General features: G+C 37.9%; 1 protein-coding gene across 4 annotated transcripts in view; it reads right to left on the reverse strand.

The window, feature by feature from the left end:
• Nucleotides 1-14,875, reverse strand: part of USP33 (ubiquitin specific peptidase 33) — a 53,952-nt gene that overhangs the window by 34,347 nt on the left and 4,730 nt on the right. For all 4 annotated transcript variants that reach the window (XM_059135889.1, XM_059135887.1, XM_059135888.1 and 1 more), the window contains 3 exons: nt 3,081-3,212; nt 2,834-2,887; nt 1,462-1,524 (listed from right to left, as the gene is read on the reverse strand). In XM_059135889.1, coding sequence (XP_058991872.1) covers nt 1,462-1,524; nt 2,834-2,887; nt 3,081-3,212 — 249 coding nt within the window. The remainder of the gene's footprint in view (nt 1-1,461; nt 1,525-2,833; nt 2,888-3,080; nt 3,213-14,875) is intronic.

Below are 14,875 nucleotides of genomic sequence, written 5' to 3' on the forward strand. Positions count from 1 at the left end.
TAAAGCCTCTGTCCTCAGCTCAGGTCATGATCTCAGGGTCCTGGGACTGAGCCCTCCGTCAGGCTCTCTGCACGGCAGGGAGTCTGCTTCCCTTCCTCTTTGTCTGCCTGCCTCTCTGCCTACTTGTGATCTCTGCCTGTCAAATAAATAAATAAAATCTTTAAAAATAATAAGAAGAATAATAAACTTAAAAATCATTTAAGAGGGGTGCCTATTTGGCTCAGTCGGTTAAGCATCCAACACTTGGTTTTGGCTCAGATCGTGATCTCAGGCTCATAAGACTGAGCACTGCATCCAGCTCTGTATTCAGTGGAGTCTTCTCTCCCTCTGCCACTTCCCTCATTCGCTTGTGCTCTCTCTCTAATAAACAAATAAATCTTTTTAAAAACCATAAGGTAAACTGCTGGCCTTTGACAAATAACAATATACTCAAAAGAGTTAAAACTGGAACACCAAAAACACATTCTTTTGGTAAATTGCTCAAGTACAGTGAAAAGTAACCCTACTCTAGGAATTATTCTATTGTCATTTTTTTACCACTGTTCAACATGAAGACAAACACAAGAGTAAGACTCTGCTTTACAGTTAGCAAGTAAGTGTAATATAAGAAAATAATTGACAAAAGCATAGTAACTATTCCAGAATATCAGAGTGGCAAACGAATGAGCCCAATGACATAAGTCAAAGCAAAAAACAGCTCAAGGAATAGTGAACGTGTGATCTTGCATATATAAATCTCCGGCCTTTGTAGGTACAATGTTGCCTGAGAGCCTTGGGATATTCAGGCTTAATTAATTCTCTTGAAGAACCCTGACTGAGAATAATTGACGTGACAGAAATATCAATGTGAAAAAGCCAGTTCATTCTCAAGAAACTTGCAGTCTAGAATGGGAGTTCTACCTAATACTAAAAAGAGGCATGCTAGAATTACAGACAAGCACCAAACCCCAGGGTGAAGTAGAAAGGGAACTCTAGTTAAGAGGATAGGCAGGAGAAGGTAGTAAGAGTTGAGACCTGAAGTTAGCCAGGCCCCATCACAAGCAGAGGCATCCACTCAACTTCAATCTTCACAACTCCTAAAATTACAACTATCATCTTCATGTATCAGGAGGCATACTTCTCAAATCATTACTCTCTTAATTACAACCCCAATCTAATAATGATCTTAGCAATCCCCCTCCCCACCTTTTAAAAAGTATAAGCTAACACCTCTATATGAAAAAGGGCAAAATTTTGAACTAAAACTTGAAATAATGTTATATTTGCTTTCCCTTTCCTTAAGGTTCTCCTTAAAAAATACCCTACCTGAAAATCTATACACAGGGTGATATATGCCATTGTTGAATCACTGTATTATACACCAAAACCTAATACAACACTATACTTCAACCGGAATTAAAATAAAAACTTAAAAAGCAAGCAAGCAAAGAAATAAATAGAAAAAAACCTTCTATATCATACCTGAGAATGTATGGTGCTGTGATCTACTTGGGATTCACCACAACCAACATATGAACATCTATTCTGTAAATAATTACACAAGAAGAAAAATAAAGCATTTTATAACATGTATAAATGTATAATAACACTGCAGTTACAATTAAGTTTTGATTACAGGTTTTAACTTCATGACTAAGTGGCTTTACACAGTCAATTATTTTAACAAAAAGGTATTGGGAAGAGAAGAATAAAATGAGAATATTTCTAAGCTAAAAGCTATGTCACCTCTAATAAAGGCAAGCGCAAAATATTTTAATGATTTACTAAAATTCTGCAAAAGCACCACAAGTTAAAAACCCAAAGTTTAGGGGCACCTGGATGGCTCAGTGGATTAAGGCTCTGCCTTTGGCTCAGGTCATGGTCTCAGGGTCCTGGGATCGAGCCCCACATCGGGCTTCCCCCCCACCTATCTCTGCCTACTTTCTCTGTCAAATAAATAAGTAAAATCTTAAAAAAAAAAAAAAAAAAAAAAACAAAGTTTAGTTTAATTTTTATTATTATCAGTAATGCTCTTTTTTTTTAATTTTTTATTTTTTATAAACATATATTTTTATCCCCAGGGGTACAGGTCTGTGAATCACCAGGTTTACACACTTCACAGCACTCACCAAAGCATATACCCTCCCCAATGTCCATAATCCCACCCCCTTCTCCCAAACCCCCTCCCCCCAGCAACCCTCAGTTTGTTTTGTGAGATTAAGAGTCACTTATGGTTTGTCTCCCTCCCAATCCCATCTTGTTTCATTGATTCTTCTCCTACCCACTTAAGCCCCCATGTTGCATCACCACTTCCTCATATCAGGGAGATCATATGATAGTTGTCTTTCTCTGCTTGACTTATTTTGCTAAGCATGATACACTCTAGTTCCATCTATGTTGTCGCAAATGGCAAGATTTCATTTCTTTGGATGGCTGCATAGTATTCCATTGTGTATATATACCACATCTTCTTGATCCATTCATCTGTTGATGGACATCTAGGTTCTTTCCATAGTTTGGCTATTGTGGACATTGCTGCTATAAACATTCGGGTGCACGTGCCCCTTCAGATCACTACGTTTGTATCTTTAGGGTAAATACCCAATAGTGCAATTGCTGGGTCATAGGGCAGTTCTATTTTCAACATTTTGAGGAACCTCCATGCTGTTTTCCAGAGTGGCTGCACCAGCTTGCATTCCCACCAACAGTGTAGGAGCGTTCCCCTTTCTCCGCATCCTCGCCTCTTTTTAAAGTATATTCATTTATGAAATATTTTAAGTGTCAAAAAATCTTATTTACTTTATTCAGATATAAATTTTTATAATACTAAACTTTTGGAAAGAAACTTACATACCTCCAGGCATGCCCAAAGATTTGGTCCTCTGACTTTACAATCCTGACAAGTACCCTATGAAACAAAAATCACATAGACAACATTATCATTATATTGACACAGCCAAATACATACAATTGACTAGTAATAGTACAGAAAAAAATTAGAGCTCATGAAACAGAGTATTGTAGTAATTTACTTAGAAAATACATATCTGGGAGAAAAATCAATCTAATTTTGTAAGGAAGGAAAAAACCCTGTATCTTACATGAGATTTTTGTATTAAGTCTTCTTTTGTTATTTCACCAACTGAATCCAAATGCAGACAATGGTTTCGAAAAGCTGCCATTTTGTTAGAAATTTTTTCCTGTCTCCCAAGTATTTCCAAATGAGGTAATACCTACAGGACAAATAGCCAAAAAATATTAATTAAAAAATGCTAATATATTAAAAACGATTAAAATAAAGGACAGGGTGCCAGGGTGGCTCAGTCAGTTAAGGTCTGCCTTTAGCTCAGGTCATGATATTGGGGTCATGGGATCTGGATCAAGCCCTGCATCAGGCTCCCTCCGTGGGAAGTCTGCTTTTCCTTCTCCTTCTGTCCCTCCCCTCAACTTTTGTGCAAGCATGGGCACATGTGCTCTCTAATAAATAAAATCTTAAAGAAAAATAAAAATAAACAAAGGCTAAAACAGTAAGTACATGTGTTTACAAATCTACCCTAGAATATATTTTTCAAATATACTTACTTTCAGAATTTAAGCGCACACTGACAATTTCTCTACAAAATTAACATTTTATTAAAACTGATACCTATGGGGGTGCCTGGGTGGCTCAGTGGGTTAAAGCCTCTGCCTTCAGCTCAGGTCATGATCCCAGAGTCCTGGGATCGAGTCCCACATCGGTCTCTCTGCTCAGCAGGGAGCCTGCTTCCCCCTTTCTCTCTGCCTGCCTCTCTGCCTACTTGTGATCTCTGTCTGTCAAATAAATAAGTAAAATCTTAAAAAAAAAAAAAAAAACTGATACCTATGTGTCAATGTAAATTTGTTTCTGCATTATTTTTGCTACTTTTCCCTTTCTCTCACTTCACATTTTAGAATATAAATAAAAGGGGGAACGTTTGAGTTATTCAAGTAGTTGTAACCTTTTTTTTTTTTTAAAGATTAACCCATAGGCTAAAACAGGAATTAAAGGGAAAGAATAGTCAAATGGAAACATTTGTTTTCATACTAGCAGCAGCCCCTAGTAATGATATAAATGAAACTATCTGGTATGTTAGGAATATACCAAGATGGTCACAGATCAGAATTTCTCAACATTGGCACCAATGTTGTGGGAGTTTGTACTGTGCATTGTAAGGTAGTTAGCCACATTCTTGCTTCTACCCTTAGATGCCAGAACACCCTCACCATTCTGAGCTTTAGCAACTACAGTATAAAATTATGTCCTCAAAGGGACAAAATCGTCCCATGGTAAAAACCACATTATCACAAGATCCTTTCAACAACCCTGAGGCAGAGTACCATTATTATCTTCATTTCACATACGGCTAAGAGAAGCAAATCTGACTGACTTCCCATTGTCAGCACTTGGCAGAACAAGGATTTCAATCCACCTATGTATCTCATAGATAGGAGGAAGACTCTGAAGTCAAATAGAATTGAAGATACCAATAAGAGCAGAATGGCATAACTAACTTATGGGGGTATTTGAAGGATTAAATGAGGTAGTACATGTCAAGTGTGTACATACACAAACAACTATACATACACAAGGACATAAAATTTCATTAGGCATTCTGCAGCATCTCATTATATACTTTTTTTATATGACCAGTAAGGCCTCATACCTCTCTTCCCCATAAGACCATAAGTTTAAGACTCAGTTTCCCATAGAAATTACAATTTTCCTAATATTCTTCAGGAATTTCCTCAACTCCATTAAACTAAACAGAAGGCAGAAAGTTATCAATATACTTAAAGACCTCTAAGATATCACAATATTACAAATATAACTGAGAAAAAGAATGCTAGGAATATTACAATGTCACTAAATTTTATCTAACTCCACTGTAAATCTAATGAATCATGGAGCTAACTGACATATAGCATTCTATACATAGAAATCTTCTGATCGGTTCAAGTAAAGTGAGTGATTTCCAAGTAAAAGTCTCAAGTTTAAAATTCTATACTTCTAGATCTTCTTTGAATGTACATTCTTAATAATAAGGCTTCCCATGCCCTTGGTTTATCTTTGGGTTTTCAGAACACTATTTGGGAAAATATAAGAACTTACTAGGAAAGAATAAACACTTATAAATGCTAAAATATTACCACATTACCAAATACATTAAACAAAAAGTTTCAATTAAATAAAATAGTCCAAAATTATCTTGCAACCTATAAAATGCAAAGGAAATCACCCTGGGGGTTAATAGTGAATAAACAGTTATTTCTAAACATATTATTACATAAAATTAGGGATGCCTAGATGGCTCAGTCAGTAAAGCATCTGACTCTTGATTTCCACTTAAGTCATGATCTCAGGATCATGAGATCGAGCCCTGCATCAGGCTCCACTCTCAGCAGGAAGTTTGCTAGAGATTCTTTCCCTCTGCCCCTCCCCATGCTTATGTGTATGTACATGCACTTGCTTTCTAAAATAAGAGGTCGTTAAACATTACATTATTACATAAGATTAAACAGCCATGCTCCAGACTTTCAGATGCATGAAGCTAAACTTAAAATAACTGTTAATATTTTCCATTTCCTACTTATGTTTTAGGATGTTTGGTAATCTTCCCCACCTCTCGCTTCCTTTTGTGCTTAGATATTTCTTTCCTCTCAACCAATTATCTCTACTGCCAGCCCATTATGGAGTAACAGGAAATAGATTTACACTCTCACCTTAATAAACTAAAAAGCCAGACAATGTATATAAAACAATGGTTATCAAACATCAGACAATAGGCAACATGGCAACTACCGCACCTTACTGCCTAGAAAGAACTTCTAGGCCATAGTATATATAGGAGAAAACAGAGTCCAGCAATCCCCTTGAGTTGAAGGGACAGAGCTGAAAATGCAGAAAGGCCAAGGGGGCTAGAATTCATAAGGCAGAGTAACAGAGAAGAAACAACTAAATAAACTCAAGAGATTTGTAGAGGGCTCTGTTAGGTTTTCAGCTGAGAACTGATAAGCATGCATGTACATGTGACTAAACTACCCTAAGCAAGGGAAAGTACTGGAAGGGAATATGTAGAACAATCCTCACAGCCAACACAGATTTGTCTGTGCCCCCCGCAACAGTAACAGTTTAAAGCCTTCATAATATAGAAGGAATAAAGTACTCAGAGGGGATTTCCTCAGTAATAGGAAATAAAGTACCCCTAGACTAAAGCTACTTTTGTTCTGCCTTTTAAAAGCTCAAAACAAGTATTACTGTGCCAAACTACTCCCAAGACACTTAACTGTGTCCCAGAACAAACCTAAGAATATTTAAAGAAATTAAAAAAAAAAAAAAAAAAAAAAAAAACAGGGGCGCCTGGGTGGCCCAGTAGGTTAAAGCCACTGCCTTCGGCTCAGGTCTTGATCCCAGGATCCTGGGATCGAGCCCCACATCGGGCTCTCTGCTCAGCAGGGAGCCTGCTTCCTCCTCTCTGTCTCTGCCTGCCTCTCTGCCTACTTGTAATCTCTGTCTGTCAAGTGAATAAATAAAATCTTAAAAAAAAAAAAAAAAAAAAAGCACCAGACAATACAGTAATAATGGCAATGCCTGGCATCCAATAAAAATTACAAGACAGGAGGGGCGCCTGTGTGGCTCAGTGGGTTAAACCTCTGCTTTTGGCTCAGGTCATGATCCCAGGGTCCTGGGATTGAGCCCCGCATTGGGCTCTCTGTTTGGCGGGGAGCCTGCTTCTCCCTCTCTCTACGTGCCTCTCTGCCTACTTGTGATCTCTCTCTGTCAAATAAATAAATAAAATCTTAAAAAAAAAATTATAAGATAGGAATGCAAGCTGGTATAGCCACTTTGGAAAACAGTATGGCATTTCCTCAAAAAGTTAAAAATAGAGCTACCCTATGACCCAGCAATTGCAATACTAGATATTCACCCCAAAGATACAAATGTAGTGATCCAAAGGGGCACCTACACCCCAATGCTTACAGCAGCAATATCCATAACAGCCAAACTATGGCAAAAGCCCAGATCTCCAACAGATGAATGGATAAAGAAGATGTGGTATTAAAAAAAAAAAAAGGGGGGCGCCTGGGTGGCTCAGTGGGTTAAGCCGCTGCCTTCGGCTCAGGTCATGATCTCGGGGTCCTGGGATCGAGTCCCGCATCGGGCTCTCTGCTCTGCAGGGAGCCTGCTTCCTCCTCTCTCTCTCTGTCTGCCTCTCTGCCTACTTGTGATCTCTCTCTGTCAAATAAGTAAATAAAATCTTTAAAAAAAAAAACAAAACAGAAAACAAACAAAAAAAGAAGATGCGGTATATATATACAATGGAATACTATTCAGCAATTAATAAAATGAAATCTTGCCATCTGCCATGACTTGGATGGAACTTGAGTATTATGCTAACCAAAATAAGTCAATCAAAGAAAGACAATTATCATATAATCTCACTGATATATGGAATTTGAGAAACAAGGCAAAGGATCATAGGGGAAGAAAGGAAAAAGTAAAACAAGACGAAATCAGAGAGGGAGACAAACCAGAATAGACTCTAATAATCATAGGAAATAAACTGAGGGTTTATTTCCCTCCAGGGAGGGGAGTGGGGGGTTGGGGCAACTTGGTAATGAACATTAAGGAGGGCACATGATACACTGAGCACTGGGTATTACATAAAACTGATGGATTACTGAAGTCTACCTCTGAAACTGATAATACATTACATATTAATTAATTGAAATTAACTTTTAAAAAAATAACACTAAAAAAAAAGTATTGAGAAATAATTTTGTCCAGCATGACTGCACATCTCCTGTTCATCTGCCCTCGTTTTCAAGGCACCCATCTGATGTCTTAAGCCCACTCCCTTGAAATGCCTCTGTGCTATGAAGATGTCCATAGGGCAGTAACCATATTTATGTTGCTCTGTATCATATTTTGTCATCATTCAGTTATAAAATCTTTTATAATTCAAAAAAATTACAAGATAAATGAAGAAAAACCAGATCCTCAGCAAGGAAAAAAAGACATCCAGAAATAACACAGATGACAGGATAAAGGATATACTTTATTTATTATTTATTCATTCATTCATTCATTCAGTAGGCCCCAGGCCCAGCTGGAGCCCAATACACGGCTTGAGCTCATGGTATGAGATCAAGCCCTGAGCTGAGATCAAGAGTCAGATACTCTACACCTGAGCCACCAGGTGCCCCAAGGATGCACATTTTAAAGGGAAACTACACTACAAATTGAAATACAGAAAAAGACTGAGAAAATTAAACGAGAGTATCACTCGGTTGGATACAAAAGTATCAATCTGATAAATACTAAAATCGTACAAATTAAAGCAACACAACGAACTCAAAGCACAAGACACATGAAAATTACACCATGACACATCAAAAGTAAATCACTTAAGGGGGACAGTGCAGGCTATTGGTTTCCCCACCACACCCTCCACGGGGCTGCCGGACAGGCGAGGTGTGACTAAAAACAAAGAAGTTGGTTAAAACCAGTAATAAAAACACTATCCTCAAAGTAGCCAAGACAGGCCAATAACATATGCTAGAAACAAAGCAAGCCAGAAGATAGAGAAACGTGCATAGTTTTGAAAGATCACTGTCAAATCACTACTCCATATCTAGGAAAACAGCTTTCTAAATAAAGGTAAAATAAGGACCTCTTATAAAAATGCTGAAAGTGGGATGTCTGGATGGCTTAATCATCCTTGTCATGCCTTGGGCTCAGGTCATGATCCCAGGATTCCAGGATCCTGGGATTGAGCCTGCCTCAGGTTTCCTGCTCAATGGGGAGTCTGCTTCTCCTTCTCCCTCCACAGCATCCCCTCATGTTCTCTCCAGCATGCTCTGCTCACTCTCTCTCAAATAAAAAATCTCTGAAAAAAATAAAACAAAATAAAAATGCTGAAAGAATTTATTACCAGCATATCTGCACTACAAAACCTACGTATATGCTTCAAAATCTTTTCATGCTCATAAAATCAAATATAGAAATAGAGACCTATATGGCCTTTTTTGGCCAACAATACAGACATCCCTCTCTCTCAGCTTTTTCTTGGATACACATATGTCATGATGCACGCAATGCATAAATTATGCAATTAATTCTTCTAGAGATGAATATTCTCTTTGTTTCCATATTCTGCCATTAAAAATAACCATATGACCTTGGGATTCTTGGCTGGTTCAGTCAGCAGTGTGTGAGACTCTTGAACCTGAGATTCTGAGTTTAAGCCCTACATTACACATAAAGATTACTTAAAAAAACAGAAGTGTTGGGCGCCTGGGTGGCTCTGTGGGTTGAGCCACTGCCTTCAGCTCGGGTCATGATCTCAGGGTTCTGGGATCGAGTCCAGCATCGGGCTCTCTGCTCAGCGGGGAGCCTGCCTGCTTCCTCCTCTCTCTGTCTCTGCCTGCCTCTCTGCCTACTTGTGATCTCTCTCTGTCAAATAAATAAATAAAATCTTTAAAAAAAAAAAAAAAAAAAACAGAAGTGTTTAAAAAAAAAAAAAAACCCACATAATCTTAATACGGGCCAGTTTGTAAAAACAGATTTCGCAAAATCCCATTTCAAAAATTATACAACTCACATCTCCACTAATAAGGGAATATACCATTTTCTGCACAGCAACACCATTTTCTGTACGAGCAAAAACAAAACAAAAAGTTTTTTTTACTTTTACCATTTATTAGGCACATTGTTAGAATTCACTGGGGCGCCTGGGTGGCTCAGCGAGTTAAAGCCTCTGCCTTGGGCTCAGGTTTTGATCTCAGGGTCTTGGGATGGAGCCCGTGTCGGGCTCACTGCTTGGCAGGGAGCCTGCTTCCCTTCCTCTCTACCCGCCTGCCTCTCTACCTACTTGTGATCTCTGTCTGTCAAATAAATAAATAAAATATTTTTTAAAAAAAGAATTCACTAGTACTTTAATTTGTATTACTTGACAACCAGTGAGTTTGAGTGCCTTTTCCTAAGTTTCATGGACTCCTGGATTTGCTCTTTCATTAACTGCTTCTATGACCTTTGTCTTTTTTTTTTTTTTTTTTACTGCCTGGGTCCATAATCTCTTCTTGTAAAATTAATTCTATCTTCTGGATTCAAACAGAATTTCTACACTGCAAATATTTCTTCAAACGATTTAAGTTTTTAATTTTGATGAAATACAGATTTATCATCTTAGAGCCATTTCTTTTTTTTTTTTTTTTTTTAAGATTTTTTATTTATTTATTTGACAGAGATCACAAGCAGGCAGAGAGGCAGGCAGAGAGAGAGAGCGAAGCCGGCTCCCTGCTGAGCAGAGAGCCCAATGCGGGGCTCGATCCCAGGACCCTTGGATCATGACCCGAGCCGAAGGCAGAGGCTCAACCCACTGAGCCACCCAGGCGCCCCGCCATTTCTAAGTGTACAGTTGAGCAACACTACACAACATTCACACTGTTGTACAACCAACATTGTACAACTTTCACATTGTTGTAAACCAATATCCAGAACTCTTTTCAACTTGCAAAACTGAAATTCCACAGTCATTAAATAGAAACTCTCCATTCAACCTCCCATCAGCCCTTGGCAACCACCATTTTACTTTTCACTATGAATTTGACTCGTCTGGGGGTCCAATGACATTTTTAGTGGAATTATACAGTATGTCTTTGTGATGACATTATTTCACTTAGCCTAATGTCCTAAAGATTCATCCATTTTGTAAGCATATCAGAATTTCCTTTCTTTTCCAGGCTGAATAACATTCAGTGGTGCGTGTATATACCACATTTTGTTAATTCATTCACCTATCATTGGACTTTGGGTTGCTTCCAACTTTTGGCTATTGTGAATAAAGTTACCAAGAACGCAGCTGTACACTATCTCTTCAAGTCCTTGCTTTTACTTCTTTTGGGTAGATATCCAGAAGTGAAATTCCTGGACGGGGGTGCCTGGCTGACTCAGTTGGTAGAGCAGGCAACTCTTATCTTAAGGTTCTGACTTTCAGTCCCACATTGGGTGGGAGACTACTTAAATAAATAAACTTAAAAAAAAAAACTGCTGGTATGGCTCAACGATTGGGCATCTGCCTCCGGCTCAGGGCATGATCTCAGGGTCCTGGGATCGAGCCCTGAGTCAGGCTCCCTGCCCAGCGGGAAGCCTACTTTCCCTCCCCCACTCCGCTTGTGTTCCTGCTCTTGCTGTCTGCCAAATAAAATCTTTCAAAAAAAATTGCTGGATCATATGGTAATTCTATTTTTAAGTTTTTGAGGAATCACCATACTACATGTACACATATATGCCAGCAGCCATAGTGGCTACACCACTTTACATTCCCAATCCATTGGAAGAATATTGTAGAATATTTCAGTAGCTTTGCATCTTCTTTACCATAGAAAAGGTTTTATTATTTATCATTATTGTATGTTCTTTCCAAATTAAATGAAACTCAGTTGTGAAATTATCTGCTATGGTGCATCTTTGGAGGATATACCTTCAATCATCTTTTGACCCTTTAATGGGAATGGGTCAATTCAAGTTTTTCACTTCTTGGATCAAATTTACTAATTTATATTTTGCTATTAAATCATGCATGCCCTCTCAATTTGCAACCTGACATCATAGCGTGCATGTAATACTGTCAAAATCTGCATAACATGGGACGCCTGGGTGGCTCAATCGGTTAACCAATGCCTTCGGCTCAGGTCGTGATCCCAGAGTCCTGGGATCAAGTCCCGCATTGGGCTCCTTGCTCAGCGGGGAGCCTGCTTCTCTCTCTGTCTTCGCCACCACTCTGCCTGCTTGTGCACGTGCGCACCCTGATAAATAAATAAAATCTTTTTAAAAAATCTGCATAACATTCCATTAATCTCTCCTGTACATGTGTCTTTGCTGTTTCCTTTCTCATTCCTTTTTATCTAGTTCATTGAGCTTTGCAAAGAATCAGCTTTGCAATTTATCCTTTCCACTATTTTTGTTCTGTTGTTTCCAACTCCATTAATTACAGTTTTATCTTTAATTTCTATGTCCTACTTGGTTTTGGTTTTATTTTCTTAATCCCTAAATATGAGTATTCAATTCCTCTTTTTTTTTTTTAACTTAATGAAAGTATTTACTTAGGATCCATTTTCCTCTAAATACCAATGTTGCCCAATTAAACGGAAATTTTCTTATTGCTTTCTAGATAGTTTTTTTTTTTTTTAAGATTTTATTTATTTATCAGAGAGAGAGAGGGGGAGAGAGCGAGCACAGGCAGACAGAATGGCAGGCAGAGGCAGAGGGAGAAGCAGGCTCCCTGCTCAGCAAGGAGCCCGATGTGGGACTCGATCCCAGGACGTTGGGATCATGACCTGAGCCGAAGGCAGCTGCTTAACCAACTGAGCCACCCAGGCGTCCCAGCTTTCTAGATAGTTTTAATCTTGCTTTTGATTTTAAAATGTTTTAAGTCCAAAAAAAGAATGTTTTAAGTCCATCATTAGGAGAATGGATATATAAAGGTACATTCACAAATAAATACTACACAACAGTTTGACCACTTGAAATGGATGGATAATTTATCAACAGGGAATAGATCTAAAGTACACAAATGTTGGGTTAGAAAAAAAGAAGATACAGAATAATACATACTAAATGAAACCACTAAAGTAAAAATTTAAAACCTGCATTAGAGCACAATGTATCTGGATGTAGACCTATAAAAATATAGTTACTTAAGGATACATACTCTTTGGGCGCCTGGGTGGCTCAGTGGGTTAAGCCGCTGCCTTCGGCTCAGGTCATGATCTCAGGGTCCTGGGATCGAGTCCCACATCGGGCTCTCTGCTCAGCAGGGAGCCTGCTTCCCCCTCTCTCTCTCTGCCTGCCTCTCTCTCCGTCTACTTATGATCTCTCTCTGTCAAATAAATAAATAAAATCTTAAAAAAAAAAAAGATATCTAATAAAAAAAAAAAAAAGGATACATACTCTTTTGCTTCAGAGCAAAGAAATGAAGACTGGGGAAAGATTAAGTACTTTCTGTTCTGGATTCTGGTATTAATTTTTTGGTATCTAAATAATTTAATAAGAACTAGTGCATGTAAACAGAAGCTGGTAATTTGTACCAAGGCAATTTAGTATTCCTTATAATTAAACATAACACTACCTAAACAGAAGGCTTTTAATAGTTACCTAGTTTTACTCAATTAATTCACTATGATAATAAAATCATTCTTTTATTCCTTTTTTTGATAAAGATTTATTGAGAGTAGGATATTTAGACACCATAGGGCAAGGTAACAGGGATTCAAGCTACTTCAATTTCTTCTCCGATGTATACCAAAAGAAAGGCAGCATGCGTGTTTTCATTCTGGTTTGACAGTTTGTCCAGGGAAGACAGGTACTAGGCATTAGAAAAGAGAGACAACACAAAGGCAGTGAAAATAAATGTACATGAAAATGCCTTTCGTTCAGTATATAGATGTAGATCTCACAAAACTCTGAGATTCCTCCAGAAGCTTGTGGTTCACAGGATAGGAATCACCAGGGACCACAAGAAAATTCAAGCTCTGCATGGAAATTAAGGCTTTCCATAACTGACCTCAATTTGTCCTTACTTTTGCAATCTTTTATCTGGCAACCTTTTCCTCTATCTACACTAACTAGACTTATTTGAAATTTTCTCAGCCTTATAATGATCGCAATAACCCCAACTAAAAAATGTTCCTGGTTGAATTCATGTTCTATAATTTACAGCTCAATTGCCCATCTGCAGATTCAAAACTGCTTCTGAAGATACTACTTTTAAGCTGGGGGAAAGAGGGAATACCTTGGCTGTACCATCAAGTTTCATGCCCAAAATTCTGCCCATGCCATCCAAATAAGAAGAAGAGCACATATTCAAATTTTAGGAAAAGCATAGGGACCTATGTTATTATTATTTGTTACAAATCAGGGCATAGTTGGTGGCCTAATAAGAACCTTTTAATGTTGAGAAACTGTATACATTCCATTATCTGGTCTATTGTCAAAGGTAAAGCTATTTATAGTCAGATTCAAGCAACCATGGGAAAAAATTTACTTCAGGAAAACTGGTAAATAATTTAATAGTTTTAGAGAAGATTGATACAAATCCAGAAAGTCTTCACTAGCAGGTGGCAGAACTGTTTGTATTTTTAACAAAAATCTGGATAAAGGCACAGAAGGCAGGCTTGTGAAATCTAGTTATAAAATTATAAAAATTAAGTTTTTTTAGGGGTGCCTGGCTGGCTCAGTAGGTAGAGTATGCAACTCTTAATCTCAGGGTTGTAAATTTAAGCCCCATGTTTTAACTGTGAATGTTTTTTACAGATAATGGAGAGTAAAGAGTACACTTAGGATGTATAGAATTTTGAATTGCTACATTGTACGCCTGAAATTAATATACCATTATATGTTAACTATACTGAAATTAAAATTAAAAACAATAAAAAAAATTAACTGAAAATAGTTGTTCTCTTTTTAAGATTTCATTTATTCGAGAGAGAGTATAAGTAGTGGGGAGAGCCAAGGGGAGAGGGAAAGGCAGGCTCCCCACTGAGCAGGGAGAGTGAAGAGGAGCTGGATCCTAGAACCTGGAGATCAGGACCTGACCCGAAGGCAAACGCTTAACCATCTGTGCCACCCAGGTGACCCTGAAAGTAACAGTTTTTAAAGAAGAAATAAACTATTTGGAAAAATAAACTAAAATTAACGAAGATGATCATACCATATTCTCTATCAGGGTTCACAGCATCTACTGTTTAAAGTGACACTAAAAGGGTTTCAAGTTGTTTAGAATCCAGACTCTAGCAGATGCATGGAACAACAGTGCAATTCTTACTCAATTTATCAAAAGGTTTCAGAATAAAAAGAGGAATCAGCCTTATCATATTC

Source organism: Mustela lutreola, chromosome 10, assembly GCF_030435805.1.
Source record: "Mustela lutreola isolate mMusLut2 chromosome 10, mMusLut2.pri, whole genome shotgun sequence".
NCBI classification, from domain to species: domain Eukaryota; kingdom Metazoa; phylum Chordata; class Mammalia; order Carnivora; family Mustelidae; genus Mustela; species Mustela lutreola.